The sequence below is a fragment of the Gopherus evgoodei genome, chromosome 12, assembly GCF_007399415.2.
Source record: "Gopherus evgoodei ecotype Sinaloan lineage chromosome 12, rGopEvg1_v1.p, whole genome shotgun sequence".
In the NCBI taxonomy this organism is placed as follows: Eukaryota; Metazoa; Chordata; order Testudines; family Testudinidae; genus Gopherus; species Gopherus evgoodei.
Window position 1 is genome coordinate 8892115 of NC_044333.1, and position 17851 is coordinate 8909965.

The following is a 17851-nucleotide window of genomic DNA, read 5'->3' on the forward strand; positions in this document are numbered from 1 at the left end:
GCAACAGATCTGAAATTGCAAAAGACTTCACTGAGTTGGCTGTTTAAACTAAAGGTAGTGCTGAATTCATAGAAACAACTCCAGCCACAAAGAAATCCCCAGACGGTATTATGAGAGAGAGGTGTGGATTTTATCTGGCTAGAATAGCTGCAGATGGGACAAATGAATAGAAAGTGTGAAGGCCTTTAAAGCTACTAGTTTCCTTCACGGGTGACTGATGTGCATGAGCGCGCCTTGCTGGCCTAGAGATCTAGATCCTCCAACTTTTAGCCGAGTAGTTCCATTGTCTTCAAAAGGTACTCCTGTGTGTAAGGGTGGCAGGATCAGTCCTTAATTCTTCTGTTCCTTCCAATCTTTAGTTCCTCCTTTTCTCTCTTTCATGCTCTGTGTATTTGTGTGTGTGTGCTGGAGATTTTCAAAGCACTGCAGAGGAGTTAGTCACACATCTTCCATTGAAATTAGTGATGACTGGCTGTGATTGTAATACAATCATTGCTGAAAATATAGCACAGAGATTCTCAATCTGCTGTCGGTTTACAGACCACTAGTTGATGGACTCTGCAGAGTATGCTGGTCATTTGGTGTGGGCTACTCCCCCTTAATTCCAGCTGCTAAATAGCATTAAAAGAAGATTGAAAATACAGGAATACTTTCCTACTGGTACTTTTCCATGGAGGATATATATACATCAGTGGTTCCCAAACTGGGGTTTATGAACCCTCGGGGTTGTGAAATGTTACAGGGGGCTCTTGGAAAAAATATCCCTAATGGTGGACAGAGCTGTCCCTAGGGACCCCAGGGAGCACTCAGCCAGCAGCCCAGAGCTCCTGGACTTCCAAGAGCTAAGCAGATCAAAGCAAGCCTATCTATCACACTGAGGAGATTTAAACTTCAAGACTCCTTATAAGAAATGGAAAGAGAGGTGGATATTTTTTGCTATTTTTAAAATTAAATTGGCAGCTAGTATTTTTTTAAGACTATTATCAAGAACAAGTTTAAGCTTTGTTGTAACGTGCATTGTTTGCCTGGACTGCTCAAGACCTGAATGCTTGTGTAGGAAGAACTCTGAGTTGGCTTTTTAAATACCTTCACACTGTTTCACATCTGATACTTCTTGATGAAACATAGGAGCCTTGTCTTATAACAGGCTTATTCAAAGTGATACAAGCTATGAAAGTGAGATCTTGAAAGGGTGTTGCCATTTTCATAATGTAATATAAGTACTGTAATGATAAATAATAATTATAAATAGTGTATAATAAGCATGTCACAAAAACAAATTTTATATTTCCAAGATCACTACTTTTATTATTTATACTCCGGTGAAGGAGAAAATCCCTGGAAATATTCATTTTTAGGAGGGGGTTCGTGAGACTTGACATTTTAGTGAAAGGGGTTCACAGGTTGTTAAAGTTTGGGAACCACTGATATATATATATATAGAGTCAATAATGAAACAGATTAAATATGAATATCCATACCGTAAATATTTGGAATTGGCATAATGTTAGGGTCACCTGCTATTTATAGAATCATAGGCCTGGAAGGGACCTCCAGGTCATCTAGTTCAGTCCCTACTTTCATTCTGGAGTACAACCAATTGCATCTTGGTCTGAGGATGCTGGGTCATGACATCACAATATTTGCATGTTCCCATCTTGACATGGGTAAGCGCCTGATCGCACTGCATCATCACGCCGTGATACAACATAGTGAGATCAGTTGAAATCCCAGCATTTTGGTGTAAAGTTATGATCTATTTTGGGGAGTGTCTGATCTCAGGCTTTATCACAGAAGCTAAACAACCCAAACAGCATAACTGATTAAGTTGCAAAATAAAGTTGTTTTAGTATCAATCGTTAGGTAGAAGCAGACAGATTTAGTATTGGATGGATAACAATTAAAGCTGGGTCCAAGCCAAAATGCATTAAATGAACACACCCAAACTCTGGGAAATTCATATCTGGATGTAGGTCCAGATCACAAGTTTGCTGATGGCCCTCCTATCTTCAGAATGAGGTGAACCAAGACCCTAGACTCGAACACTTGTGATCTTTGGGAAAACTTGGATCTGATTCCTAACTGTGCACCTTGAGATCATTGTTAAGAATAACACTTGATCTTAGCTCACAGAGAGCCGAGAACACAAGGAAACCAACACCACTGTAACAGCAAAGAGTTCACCTATTTCTGGGAGGCCTATCACCATAATGAGCTCTGTTAGGGAGGTGGAAATTGAATCAACTACATTGTGCTACAATTTGTCCTATTAACCAGGTAAACAAACTGTCCTGTTATCTATCAGACTGTCCAGACGTCAACTATCCCCATGAGCGGATCCACTAGATCAGTGCATGGACCAACCTGCTTTAAGACATTCCCTTTATAACATCCAGATCAAGCCCTGGGGTGAGCTATTCTGGGCAAAGATACTAGCTTCGGATGGATCAGAATTAGATCTGTATTGGAGTTCTGCATTATACGTTAAGAGCTTGAACACAACACCCACACAACACCCATCCCAATCTTTAAACAACACCTCCAACAGAGTCATTGCCAAGACATACCTGAGCATTTTAAAGGACACTTCAGATCAAAGTTTAATAAGCCCAAATGCAATGTTTCCTCTCCTTCTGATACAATAACCTATGGAATGGGATACTCACTATTGGGCAGAGTCATTAAGTTGATATTCCCGGGACCGGTTGAAGCACTCCTGGATTCCAGAATCTGCCCAGAGTCTCATCATAGCAGACAGCAGCTCTGGAGAGAAGGGCTCTGTGTCCTCCATTCGACTTACTACATCACAGACCATCTTAGCATCAGCCTAGAGAGGAAAGAAGCAACAGGTCACATGAGTTGCTGACATGTATTCTGGAACTAGAGAATCGTCCTCTCCTTCTTGAGACTCCTAAATAATAGAGAGAATCCTCAGCAAAGATCCCACATGTTTCTGAGTCATGTTTTAGGATTCATAGCAGAGCCATCCAGTAGAGCAGCCAGAATTAAGGCGGGAATGAGGATGCGTCAAAGAAGCCATTAGGAAGTGATGGTCTCCTAGTACATATTTGCACAATCCACATTATATGAAATTATGGTAGCGAAGTATGTCCAATTAGCAAATGGACCAATATGTATAATGTATGTACATCAGATGGGCTATTCAGCAACACAAATAAACCGGATACAGTGCAGTTACGTATGTATGTAAATTACCAGTAAAGTGAGGAATGGGCTGGGCCAAATTCTGTTTAGTCATGTGTCACCCCACCACAGTAAAGAGGAATATCGTATGATAAGATAAGTAGAATACAGCCTATTAGACTATTTCAGATTTGTGTACTACTTCTTCCTCTTTCCCATGATTTCACATCAGCATATGATGACATTATTGAGAATTCATAATAATAATTACATGCTGCAGATGTACATAGTGCTACACAATTTGGATGAAGACAGATATCCTGTCATGATGAGTTTACAGTGTATCACATGATGACCACAAACAAAAGGAGACATCTGCATGGTGGGCGGGGAGGAGAGGGGAAGTTACTTTAAGATGGTCACTTACAACTGTGCGCGCCGGCACTGACTCTTCAAGGCTTTTTGTGATGGGTACGCTAAGGGTTTCCTTCCTCTTCCTCCCTTATTGATAGGCTTGGCAGAATTCAATTTTCATTTTTTTGTAATTTTGACGGATAATATTGATGTTTATTTTTACGCTTTTTTCAGTTTTCATTAATGTAAATGTTCACAGTTGCACAAAATTATGGGCGTTAATTCCCCCTCACCAATGTTTATTGATTTCAATTTTCATAGTTGTTGGAAATTATGGGGGGGTGTCAGACAAGGGAGGGGGGCAGACAATAATTATTTAATGACAGTAGATGTAGAGATTCAAGAGGTTGCAGCTCATAACCATTAATACCTAAATTGTCCACATCATACGCCAAAACACATGAAGTACCGGAAATAGCCTTAAATCAAACTCAGTTCTCAAGCAGCATTTTTCTTACTTTGAATATCTGTGCATGTAGATGATCATCAATGGGAATGTTTTTTCATTAGTTTGCGTGTGCAGTGAAATAGACATTTATCTCCATTTACCAATAAAAATCTAATCCTTCCAAGTCTACTGTCTGATGAGCCTATTTGCTGAGTTCTTATGCCCTCCCACTACCCATCCCATCCCCCGATGTGCACACCTATACCCACAACAGAGTTGGCAAGGAGCTACAAGCCTTTGGAAATAAGAATTCACATAGTTCAGTGGTGGGACTGAGTAGTACAGCCGAGGGGTCATTCTGCTGTACTGGTGTAGCCGATTGGAAACCACTGTTCTCAGAGAGCACTCACGCACTTACAGCTGGGTGCCATTTGCTGCTGCTGTTCTCTGTTCTAAAGTTGTCCACAGAGGCATAACTTGTTCTGTAAACGTGTCCCTGTGATCAATACTCTATAACAAGAACAGAGGATGCAGCACCTGCAGTTCTTCATTAACATACAGGTTTTATGTCCCGGCTCATACGTGTGGTCTGATCTGTTTGCCAACTGGACAGTTCCTAAAGCTGCTGGGCCAACATCTCCTGCCCAGAGTGCCCTGAAACTGCTTAGGTTCACTGTCCAACTTCATCAGCTGCCTGCTTCTAAAAGACAGTTCGCTATTTGTCATCAATTGCCTCATCCCCCTGAAGCTGCAGCACTGAGAGGGTCCCTTCTTAGCAGCAGCACAAAAAAGGGAGTGAATAGCCTAGGGGACTGGCACTGGATTATTAGAGCTTTTCCTCTAGGTCACCGGTTCAGATCCAACCTAGGTCAGTAGTGACTGAAAGTCATAGCCCTCCAATGTTTGTTTGGTGGCCCAAATCTAGTTCTCAGTCAACAAGGGTATCAAGCTCTGGTGAAGCCAGAATGCTTCTGACTGAGCTCTCAGGGGCTATATTAATTGATAAGATACTCTCTGTTTGGTTCCATAGACTGGGACCCCTTTGGTGAGCAGTTCCTAGACGTTCTACTGGCTGCATTCTGTAGTGTTTTCCTTAGAGACGCATGCCAACTGGCTGACTGTAACAGAGTTGAGCAAAATTTTTCAGGTGAATAGTTTTATTCACTCAAATTTTCAGTTTCAGGTGGACCAAAACTATTAGTGAATTCAAACAGAATTTGGTGAAGAGTTTCAAACACGCCCCCCCCCAAAAAAAAAATTCAAAAAAGTCCCAAATGTTCCACTTTGACATTTGCAAAGTGAAACCTTTCAACTTTTTGTTTTGAAACAATGGTTCATTTGAAAATTGAGTTACTTTTAATTTAAAAACAACAACAAAACACCCCAAACTAAAACAAAATGTATTCTTTTGGGTCATATGAAACATTTCTTTCAACCCAAAACTAAATTTTGGGGTTGGTTTTTTTTCAGTGAGAAAACTGGAAAAATATTATTTCTGGATTGACTTGAAATTAATATTTGTTTCCGATTTATTTGGTTCAGCCACCCAGTTGAAAATTCAATTATTTCCTCTGCTCTAGACTGCAAGTGAGAATAATATTCTAGTATAAGTTCCTTTTTAATGGCTGTTAAGTGTTGTCCAAAGATCATTTGAAACTTATCATGGACAATATATTCCTAAAAGCATTAAAGGTATAATTAGAGTCCACTGGTGTAAACACCAAAAAGCTTCACTAGGATAACAAATTGCATGGTTTCAAGATCTGGTTCATATCTGCCAAATCAGAATCCTCTGCTCACAAACTGATTTCAGCAGGGCTTCCCCATGATCTAGTTTCACGTATTTTTATTGATTTCCCTTCCCTATTTTAATAACAAGCATTTTTTTTTCTAAAGAAAAAGGATTTGGGTGACTTTGGCATTCATGAAAGTGAGAGATTAGCAGCCCACGCTAGGGCTCCGCGTGGTGTAGGCATTCAGCCACCTTCTCAGACAGAGTCCTGACAATGCACTTTGCTCTCCATCTGCTAGTCCCACCCTAGTCATGGGTTTCCACATTGCATCGCAGTCTTGACCTGCCACCCTCATCCTCTATTCCAGTCCAGCATCCTACTAGCACCCTGCATGCCTAACCCATCAGACCCTGTGCTGTCACAATCCTAGATGTCTCATGAGGAGGACGCTGGACACTAGCGTCATGGATGAACAATCACAAGGAATTTTCAGCCACATTCTGGTCCCATTTACATCAGTGCAAATCTGGAGCAACTGCATTCACTTCACTGGAGGGTTTTTTCCCCACTGGCCTAGCCTGGATTAGAATGTGGAACCTGGAGTTTGAACTCATCTTTCCAGAGGTGTGACTAGTTAAGACTTTATCCCATGGCATCAGTTCAGTTCCTCAGGAAGTTTTTCTTAAGGAATTTTCTACAAGTAGGAAATGTCATCTACATTTGGACAATTCCAAGTGAATGAATTCATTCTGCGTGTCATTCACCCTTGTGTGGAGAGCCAGAACAGGCTCTATGCAGCACTCAAAATATGGCCTACGTGGGATTTAAATAGTTAATAGGCTTTGCGCTGGCCCTCTGCATTTTTGGACAGCTGTAAATGGGTCATGTTGCAGTCCATTGTGCTGAGAACAACATGCCGCAGCTGAAGGATATTTTGGGAAGTTTTGCTCTTGGTGACTAGATTGCTGAATGTTAATACACTGAAACAGAAACAATTGCAGGGAGAGCTCGTTCCGCACAGCTCTGCTGAGAAAGCTGTTCATTAGACTATATAATTAATTTCCTGCTGTGGTCTCTGGCCTCGGTGAACCCGTTGAGTGACCTTCGCTTGTAATGCTTTGCCTCAAGTGCTTAAACTGGCCCCAGGGAGAGAGTCCAGCGCATCAGCTGCACGGTATTTGGTTATTCCCAGCACAGCTGCTGCATGAGTTGAGCTTCAGACACGGAGCATCCAAGCAGCTGGCAGGGGAGAATAACAGGATAAGGCATCTCGTAGTCAGTGATAAAGTGAGACAAGTCGCTAGGGGAAATGGATAGGAGGGGCAAGACTTCATTGCAGAGAAGTGCGGAGCCCTTAGGGTAGCTTGGCTACTAGCAGATGTAGGGCCAAATCCTCCATGGGGGTAAGCTATCGTAGCTCCATTGAAGTCTATGGAATGCAGAAAATTTACAGAAGAGGAGGACCTGGTCTGAGGATTTTACAATGTGATTCAAAGGGGGAAGCAAGCCCTGGCCCCGTCCAGCCTGCCAGGGGTCAGGACACTCTCCTATCTGTCAGCCTTTTCTTTTCTGCAGTGTCGTCAGACAAAAAAGAAACACGGGATGGAATTCTTTCTGATGGGTGATTTTTGAAAATGATTTTAAAGAGCAGGTTAGACAAACACCTGTCAGGGATGGTCTAGATCAGTGGCTCTCAAACGTCTGTACTGGTGACCCCTTTCACTGAGTGCAACCCCCCCTTATAAATTAAAAACACTTTTAAAATATATTTAACACCATTATAACTGCTGGAAGCAAAGCAGGGTTTGGGATGGAGGTTGACAGCTCCCAACCCCCCCCCCTATAATAACCTCGTGACCCCCTGAGGGGTCCTGACCCCCAGTTTGAGAACCCCTGGTCCTAGATAATAACTAGTCCTGCCATAAGTGCCGGGGCCTGGACTAGATGACCTCTTGAGGTCCCTTCCAGTCCTAATATTCTATGATTATAAACCCTCTGGACCGAAATCTCTAGGTAACGGCAGGAACTTCAGGGGAGTTACACAAGTTGTGAACCTAACCCTCCTCATTCAAATATTGCCTGATTTAAATGCCCAAAAGACAGAAAATGCCAAACAGTGCCTTTGTTGCCAGCGTTAATTCACTACACTCACACCTAAGGGTTTTCGTGTTCTCAGAATGGTGAGCAGCTTTGTGAGTCACGCACGATGGATTGTGCAGGCGCAGCTGAATTAAGGATGAGTGTGAAGCCCATCAAGGGGTGTGGGGGGTGCTTTACAACCCTCCTGAGTCCCATGAGACCCCCCCAGCCGGCTGGGCTGGGGTCATCCAGGTAGCCCCAAGTCCCAAACCTGTTCCATTCCAAACTCCTGCAGAATTGACAATGAAACCCAAACTTTAGACCTTAGGTCTATCTGGATGACACCGATCCCGCCACGCAGTGGAAGCCAGACAGATTATTTATCATAGGGGTGATTAGAAAGAAGGAGAGAGAGGGTGGAATTTAATGTATCCCTCAATGTTGACATTTTCCATTACCCTCAATGCCAAAATGACTCAGGTTTATCTTGCTGCTTCTCTCACTGGTTCAGAACTAACGATGTGAAAGAAGGCACCTGAGATATCATGACACAATGACTGCTATGGCAGAAGGGAAGCTGCAATTCCCCCCTGTAGAGTTTTACACTAGAGCCAGCCGTCAAATTGCAGTAACATGTCTCTTCACCGCAACCAAACACTTCACACCAGCCTCAGGTGATAGCTACTGAGCTACAAATCCCACTGTCATTGTTACTGCATTTATAATTTGTCCTGCAGTAGTGCCCAAATAAGGGACCTGGCTCCCATTGTGCTAGTCACCATGCACACCTACAACGAAAAGACCTTTGAGGTCCCTGCCTTTGAGGTCACTTCTGCACAGAAGAGCACTGCAGGATAATGACTAAAAACCAGAGTGGGAGACACATCATACGTGATTCAGGCGGTTTTTGCAAAAAGATGCTTGTACAACTGTGTTCCAGCAAAAAGACTGTATTTTTGGTATTTCAGATGACCACAGGGATGGGAGAGCAGCCACTTTGAGTGTGGTCAAGTTAACTTCCACTAGCTTCATAGTTATTTCTCCCATTGCTGAGAACCTGCCATGCCCCCAGGATATAAAGTTTGACTGTGCTTCATCCTGCCAAGGTGCACAAGTATCCTCCAACCCTTTGCACATCTGTGTAGGGGCGAGGTATAATGTGCTCCTTGCAATCCTGTGAGTATCCCAACTTTGCAAAGCTACTGCAATTGCCACTGTGGATGAGAAGGGATAGGGAGCACTCTGTTCCTCTCAAATAGCCAATGGCACTAGTGCTACATAAAGAGGCATGCGTACTGCACCCTCTTCAAGTATGGTTCAGTAGTGAGGCCATAATGGAACTCCCTTTGGGGCTCTGCAGTTCCACAACATCCCGACTGCAGAGCTCTGCCTAAAAGGCACCAGTCAAAGTCTTTATCTGCTGAATGCTTATGCTGCTGAGAACTCCATGAACATATGCTGAGTATATATAGATTTCAGCAGTGGAGACTTAAGCTGCTGAAGACTCTAGCATTCCAGACCAAGGCTTGAAGTCTCCAGCACATAAAGTCTTTATGGGCTGATGAAATCTCAGCACAGCTCATGAAGACTTTGGTGCATAAAATACTATGGGCTGAATTCTTTATGCATTGAAGATTTTGTGAACATAAAGACTTCAGCACAGATCACCTAGATTTGAATTTAGTAGCCAGAAATATTTCTAGCCTCTTAGACTCTCCACCAATTCAAAAAATAGTGTCAGACAAATCCCCAAACCAAGACAAATGAAGAGCCTTGGTAAGTTCAGTTGATCTTGGTGGCTTGTTTCTATCCTAGTTGTTGTCTTGCTCCAACTGATATATTCATAAATAATCCATGTAGGACTGAGAAAGTGAAATTCTTTCCTTCTTTCCAGACTTTTGTAAAAGTTACAAAAACTGCCAGTAGCAAATCTACCTTGGACTGTGATTTTGTTAGATCTCATAGCTTATGTCTGGTCAGTACTTACATGGGGGAGCACAAAGGAAAAGAGAAGAGATGCAGGAAGTGATGGCGATCAGCTGATGTCCCTTTCCTCTCCAAGTCATTATTAAACCAGCATCACAGAGTCATGACTAGTTGTGGTCTTAAGGATTCTATTGAGCCTTCTGCAAGAGTCAGGATGCTATAAGGCTGTGACCAAGCCAAATTCCAACTCAGGTATGTACAGTGAATATATTCTGCCTAATTACACTGGTCTTCCAGTGCTTTCTACTGGCTACAGTGTTCTTCCCATTCCATCCCAAACTGTTTTGCAGAGTTGCTGTGTGCTTTCAACCAGCTGCCATGTTTCAACCCTGGAGATGACTGCATTTCAGTGGCAGATGAGAAATGATTCCTTTTAATCAGTTTGTAACATGAGCTGGGATCTTAATGGAGGAAAGAGACTAAATATAGGTGGTTACCATGAACTCTGTGGTGTCAAAAATACCATATCTTGTCATACTGCGTAAATCCTGCTTGGCTTTTATGGAAAATGCTGAGGATCCTTCTGCGCCTACTCTAGGAGCTTGTGTGCTGAACTACAGGACTTTCAGTATTTGGACTGAAGCAACCCCTACTGTATTATTATTTAAGAGGAGGCTTCTTACTCCAGAAAATATGTCATTGCATATCTGATTTATGACGTGCTGCAGGAGGATATAAACTGTGGAGGTAAATGAACAGTGATGACATGACGCAGAAGAAATGGAAACAAAACAAGATTGCTGATAGGGCTCCTGTGAGAGTGATTATTTGATCCTTGTATGGGTCAGATGCCCAGATAAGAACTCAATCTATTTAGCTTAATGAAGAGAGGGCTAAGGGGTGACTTGGTCAGAGTCTGTAAGTTTCTACATGGGGAACAAATATTTAATAATGGGCTCCTCAATCTAGCAGAGAAAGGTGTAACATGATCCAATGGCTGGAAGTTGAAGCTAGACAAATTCAGACTGGAAATAGGGCATAATTTTGTAACAGTGAGAGTAATTAATCATCGGAACAATTTACCAAGGATCATGGTGGATTATCTTTCATTGGCAATTTCAAAAATCAAGATAGGAAGTTTTTCAAAAAGCTATGCTCTAGGAATTATTTTGGGGGCAGTTCTCTGGCTTGGGTGATACAGGAGGGCAGATGAGATGATCACAGTGGTCCCTTTTAGCCTTGGAATCAATGAATCTATAAGCAGTCAGGACAGGGAGGGATTTTTTGGCACTGACTAATCAGCAGAACCTGCAGCTCCACTCCACCCAGGGGAATTAATTTTTGGGGAGATAAAGCATCTCTCCTAGTGGCTCTGAAAGTAGAGAAAATAGAACCTCGATGGGCAACAGAAGGGGAACTGGAGCTGGAATCGTTTAATGTTTCTGCTGTACAGGTTATCCACCGGAAAAAAAAAGTTAAAAATAGTTCTTATTTTCCTTTGAGAGTCATTTTATCAAACAAAATCTGGGTTTAGAAAGATCCAGATGCAGCAGGCAAAATAATAATATAAAAAGCCACTAAGCCTGGACTGAAAGGGTATGGGGCCATCCGTCAATGTGTGCACTTGTTTGCTGACTTAACAAGCAATTAATGATCCAGGAGGAGAAAACACACCTTTTTTTCCCTCTCACTCTCCAGGACACAGCTCAAACTGTGAATGACCTTAACATCTCCAGCCCCCTCTGGGCCCAGCAGGTAATTTTTAAATATCGCCTGGTTGACTTTTCCCCTCCCACCCCCTGCCTCCTCCCGAAGGCCTGGCTCTCCCTCTCTTCCCAAGGTGTTGGGATTGGAGCCTCCCACCACGATTTGCCATCTGTACTGAAGCGAGCAATTAAATAAAACAAAAAACCCTAACAGTTCCCATCCCACGGGGGTTTTACCTAATGAGTATCCCGGTGGTATTTCAGATATGCAGGAGCTAAAAATATAAGGCGGGTCACCCATGGGACTGCTGGAACGAGAACAAATGCATTGGGAGCTGCAGTGGTTTTTTTGCTCCCTTTCCTTCTCTGTAACTACAGTTTTCCAGCTGCTCCACAACTGACCAAAGGGCAGAAGCATGAGGAACTGCTAAGTGCCCTTCTGTCATACCATTCTGCTGATCAGACCTCCTAGCTTTCTCCTGCAGCTCCTGAGTGACGGATGTGGGTGATTTTTTGGGGGAAAGCTGGCTTGCAAAGGTGCAAAGTTTCATTACTTTTATGCATTTGCTTTGTATAAGGGAAATTAGGGCTGGCGAAAGGCACTAGATGGACAGCACAGGAGATTAAAGTCTCCTAGTTACTCCCATGTAGGAGTTACAGTGTGGCAGCTTTCTCCCTTCTGTCCAATACCGTGTACCTCAGTGCAGCTCCAGAAAGGGAAAGAGAGTTTAGCCTCTACGCTTTTCTGCACAGACAGTCATCAGGAAAACCAACTGGGACCAATAGCCTTCTCCCCTGTCTCCGGGGAGAATAGCTCTTGGCACTACACTGCTCACGGAAAGATCTCTGGCGGGGTATTTCTTCTCTCTGGCCCCCTCCCTGAAAGGCAGATATTTGTGGGAGCCTGTTCTCACTCACTTGGCAGGGTTTGGGGAGGCTGTGAACATCTGCTCTTTCCTTTGTCTTCTCTGTTTCATGAGAGTGCGGGGTTGTCCTAGGCATTGTTCAAAAGCAAACTTACATCCCAGCTGATGAACTGGAAAGATTCTATATGGATGGTACAGGTTAGGACTTCATGAGACAGTGAAATCCATAGACAGTGGTAAAGAAATGGTTTATCTATTTACTGGGAAGGGAATGATGTGTGTGTGTGTGTGTGTGTGTGTGTGTGTGTGTGTGTGTGTGTTGGACAGTGTGTGTGTGTGTGTGTGTGTGTGTGTGTGTGTGTGTGTGTGTGTGTGTGTGGTGGACAGTGAGTACAAACTCAGTGAATAAAGAGACTGAGTATGAACCTAACTGTCGTAGTTTAGGCTTCCCCCTTGGGCCACTTTCACCAGGTCATGTAAAGTATGTCCATTTAGCTCCTCCATACGCAAATCTATGATTAATTTTGTCCCAGGGAATAGGTTGTTCTTGCGTTTAATGAATTCACTACATAGCTGGGTGGCACAAGCAGGCGGGACTGATGAGGTCAGTCAAATAAAATGACAGTCAAGTTTGACTCAATAAGAATTATTTTTAATCATCCAAACATGCCCAAACGCAAGTCAAATTTTTCAGCGAAAGTAACTGGAGGGTAACAGAAATAACCTATAGCTATTCACCCTGTCCCAGCAGGTCTGCTCCCATTGACCTTAATCATGCAGAAATGGGTCTTATAAAACTGACTGAATTTTCTTTTTAATTGAATCATTTTCTGATGAAAAATGCCCTTTTCACAAAGCTGAAATTTTTGGTGAGAATTTCAATATTGCTGATAAATTTCAGGAAGATGGAGAAGTGGTTCCCTGGCTGTCAGCTTGGAAGGCTCTTGTCAGTTTCGCTTTTCGCCCATGAAACTGACAAAAGCTTTGCAGGAGAGCTGCCCGGCTCAGTTCCCTGACTCTGCCTTGTCACCTCCTCCTGGCTTCTGGGATGGAAAGGCAGAGATCCCTGACTCCCTGCCTCTCCACCTCCTTCTCAGCGCTAGGAGCTGAAGAGGCAGAAAGCATGGAGCAGATGGAGAGGCTCCGGCTTCTGAACCTCTACATTCCCCCTGCTGTGCCAGCCACCTAGCATGTTCACAGAGGTCTTGATCTAAACACAGATGGAAGAAGACTATAATGGTGCAGTATATTCTCTTTGAATCTACTTCCCTCAGAAACCCCCTCATGGTAAATCTTTGCTTCTCTTGCAGAAGGAGAGTGGGTTGACTTGAACTCAGAACATGCTCATATTAAACTTGCTTAGAAATTTTACAAATGTCTTTTTGTCTCCATAAACTGGCGAGTGTCGGTTTAAAGAGAAGAGAAATGGCAGGGGATAAATGGCTATTGCTCCCCTGAACTCCCTGGTGCTACAATGATTTACCCCAGCTGCGGATCCGGGCCAGAGTGACTGATTGCAGAACATTTTCCATTTTGATTCACTAAATCCCAGTAAATGTCACCACTGCTGTTATTTACTCTGGTTGATCAAGGTTGTCACTTAACCTATTTCAGAGGTGCACATCATCTTTCCTCCACTGGCTGGTTGTACTCAAAGCTACATCTCAGAAAATTTCAGTAAAGCCAGGCTGCGGTGTGGGGGGGAACCCCCCCCAGCAGAATTAAGTTTTTTTAGCAATGCAATAAAAATCAAAAAGTCTCTAGCAAGCTGTAATAACCCAGGGTACAATGTGAAAAAAATAATGACTGTGAACGCAATCTTAACACTAGCCAGGAACTGGGGATGGGCCAACTGGTTTCATAAAAATAAGGACTAACCCAAACTGACATCAAAGTCCGAGGGCGATGCGCCTGGGTGTGTTGCCTTTGGGAACTTCAACCTGGAGCTTTTGGATATAAAAACAGGAGGCTCTGTTGCTTGAGTTAAGGAATTAAGGTCCACGAACCATGGAGGCACTAGCAGACTCGTAAACCCGTGTATGTGATCTAGCCACTAGAGGGAGGCAAAGAACACCACTGTGTTAAGAGGGGTTTTCACAAACTTCATGATTTGAGGTTAGAAAAAGCTGGTTTAACATTTTAAATGGTTATGTATCTGATTTCAGGCAGCATCAGAAGCAGAAGTACAGTGGTATCACACACAAAGCTAGTGTTTTCATGGTATTTCCAGCTTGCATAAAGCCTGGAAACAAGGCAAACCTTGGAAGGAAACCCATTCTAATGGTATTCTCACCCCATGTTCAAGACCCAAAAGAGGATTGAAATGTTTGGCCCATTAGCAGAACAAAACTCTGAACATTTTGAAATTTGTGGCCGGAGCATTGAGAGTTGGGGGAGTTGCAGTAACGTGCCCCTATTCTTCTCCAGTCTGTGTCCTCCTTTTCCATGCTTCCTTCTGCCTTTGTAACATTTTCTGTTGGCATCCCGCTACCGAGTGACACTTGAATTTATGAGTGCACAATCTGAGACCCCGGTAAAATATCTGATTTGAAATAAGTGTTTAGCACCCGTTTTCTTAAAGTCAGGCCCGTTTAAAGTGTCTCCAGCAGGGAACCCCAAAATTTATACTCACTTTTGAAAATTTAGGCCTACATTCTTGTGACACTTTTGTTTGGAAAGCACCTGATTTTGATCTCACTCTGCTGAAATCAATGGTGTTATACTGGGATAAAACTCAAGATGCTCACCAGACTAATTCACATCACCCAGCAAAACAAAGCCTAACAACAACACTGAACTAGAGTAAACCAGCTGTCTATAATGTTATGCTAACCACCTTGTGTCTTGTTTGTATAAAACTGTTCACAAGACGTGCAGACTATGTAGGCGCCAAGGGAAAGCCCTTCTGTCTCTGTTGACAGCAGAGGGTATCACCATAATTTTATAGAACAAACATGAAACAACGGCTACAGTGATGTGCAGATATCTTCCTCTGAGGCTGTGCCATATGCCTGACAGAGCAGTAAGAGCCTTATTCCCTTACTGACTTTCATATTCTACAGGAGATAAGACAATTCCACTGCTTCTGGTTCTGTCTTTTTGCCCCAGCAACTTTTTTATGTTTAGTATTCACTCCATAATTTCTATGGTGAAGCCTGTTTATTGTAGATAGGGTGACCAGATGTCCCGATTTTATAGGGACAGTCCCGATTTTTGAGTCTTTTTCTTATATAGGCTCCTATTACCCCCCACCCTCATCCTGATTTTTCACATTTGCTGTCTGGTCACCCTAACTGTACACTGCAACGTACAATGTTGCTTTATACTTAGGGAAATAATGAAATGCAATAATATTACATATTCATAGATCCCAAGGCCAGAGAGAACCATTGTGATCACCTAGTCTGACGTGTGTAACACAGGCCAGAGAACTTCCCCAAAATAATTCCCAGAGCAGAGCTTTTTGAAAAACCGCCAATTTTAATTTTAAAATTGTCAGTGTTGCAGAATCCACCATAACCCTCGGTAAATTGTTCCCATAGTCAATAACCCTCACTGTTAAAAATGCGCACTGTATTTTCAGTTCGACTTTGTCCAGCTTCAACTTCTGACCAGAGGACAGTGTTGTATCCTTGTCTGCTAGATTGAAGAGTTCACTATCAAATATTTGTTCCCCATGTAGATACTTCTAGACTGGGATTAAGTCATACCTTATGCTTCTTTTTAAGTTAAATAATTGGAATTGTTATAGTTCTAAAGGATTCCAAAGCACTATGTAATATGAGAGAACGGCTTCATTCGTTCCTGTCATAACTTTAGTCCCAGATTTGGACCTTAGTGTCCAAAATATGGGGGTTAGCATGAAAACCTCCAAGCTTAGTTACCGGCTTGGACCTGGTACTTGCTGCCACCACCCAAAAAATTAGAGTGTTTTGGGGCACTCTGGTCCCCCTGAAAAACCTTCCCTGGGGACCCCAAGACCCAAATCCCTTGAGTCTCACAACAAAGGGAAATAATCCTTTTTCCCTTCCCCCCTCCAGGTGCTCCTGGAGAGATACACAGACACAAGCTCTGTGAATCCAAACAGAGTGACTCCCCCTCTCCGTTCCCAGTCCTGGAAACAAAAGCACTTTTCTCTTCACCCAGAGGGAATGCAAAATCAGGCTAGCAAATCCAACACACACAGATCTCCCCCTGATTTCTTCCTCCCACCAATTCCCTGGTGAGTACAGACTCAATTTCCCTGAAGTAAAGAAAAACTCCAACAGGTCTTAAAAGAAAGCTTTATATAAAAAAGAGAGAAAAATACATACAAATGGTCTCTCTGTATTAAGGTGACAAAATACAGGGTTAATTGCTTAAAAGAAATATGAATAAACAGCCTTATTCAAAAAGAATACAAATCAAAGCACTCCAGCACTTATATTCATGCAAATACCAAAGAAAAGAAACCATATAACTTACTATCTGATCTCTTTGTCCTTACACTTAGAAACAGAAGATTAGAAAGCAGAAACTACTTCTCCAAAGCTCAGAGAAAGCAGGCAGACAGAAAACAAAAACCTCAGACACAAAATTCCCTCCACCCAAAGTTGAAAAAATCCGGTTTCCTGATTGGTCCTCTGGTCAGGTGCTTCAGGTGAAAGAGACATTAACCCTTAGCTATCTGTTTATGACAGTTCCTAAAAGTGCAGCCACCTCTGGGCAACAGCAGTTTAACAACAGACTGCAACGCAACAGGAAGTGAAGATGAATACCACACCTAATTGAAACGCAGAGAGGAATATAGTTAAGCAGCATGTAGTTACCCAAATTACATAAATTTTGGCCAGGACACCAAGAGTTAGCACTTTTTCTTGGTTACAAGTGGCAAGGAGTTCAGAATGATGTCTTATCTGGGGGACAAATGTTGTATGCAGCAGATTTAATATTTCCAAAAATGGAATTATGGAAGGCGTTGTTCAGTAAGAGAAATGGTTATTTATGCTATTCCTCTGTATCTCTGATCCAAAAATGTGGTAATTTTTCTTAAAAGTATGTTGTGAGCTATTAGTTGCAATGAAAGGCAGGTCTGAAATACTGTCATGACTACCATCATTTCTTGTTGGCCAACAGAATTAGACCTGCCATGGCTGTTACCAGCAGAGTATGCACGATGATCTTTCTCAGACTGGCAGAGTGTAGAAAGAGCAGATGGGATGATGAGTGTGAGCTAACAGATGGATTGCTTGTTTGCATGACACATAGAGACATTTCCTTGCTCATCTTGGATACCATTATACTCTGGTTTAAATCCACTCTTCTCACTGCAAGGCAGTAGATGAGGGGTGGATACTTTAGAATGTCCTACATGTGTAAAGCAAAGATTCACTTCAGCATTTTTAATCTGATGCAGATATTCCAGAGGAACATTACCACTTAGAGGGTGACATGTCACTGCTTAATACAGTATTGGAAGGCGATACTCCGGTGATGAGGGTGGCATAAAAACCTACAAGGGCAGAGAATGAGATCCTGCTAATGTGGTTCTGCTACACTCCCTTCTCCTCTGTATGACATGGTTTTAGAATTCTTATATGCAAGATAAGAAAGTGT

The 17851-nt window shown here is 42.7% G+C and overlaps 1 protein-coding gene across 3 annotated transcripts in view; it reads right to left on the reverse strand.

Moving 5' to 3' along the window:
- The window catches only part of GNAO1 (G protein subunit alpha o1), a 301610-nt gene that overhangs the window by 90839 nt on the left and 192920 nt on the right, over positions 1 to 17851 (reverse strand). For all 3 annotated transcript variants that reach the window (XM_030581690.1, XM_030581689.1, XM_030581691.1), the window contains exon 4: positions 2667 to 2827. In XM_030581690.1, the coding sequence (XP_030437550.1) occupies positions 2667 to 2827 (161 nt within the window). The remainder of the gene's footprint in view (positions 1 to 2666; positions 2828 to 17851) is intronic.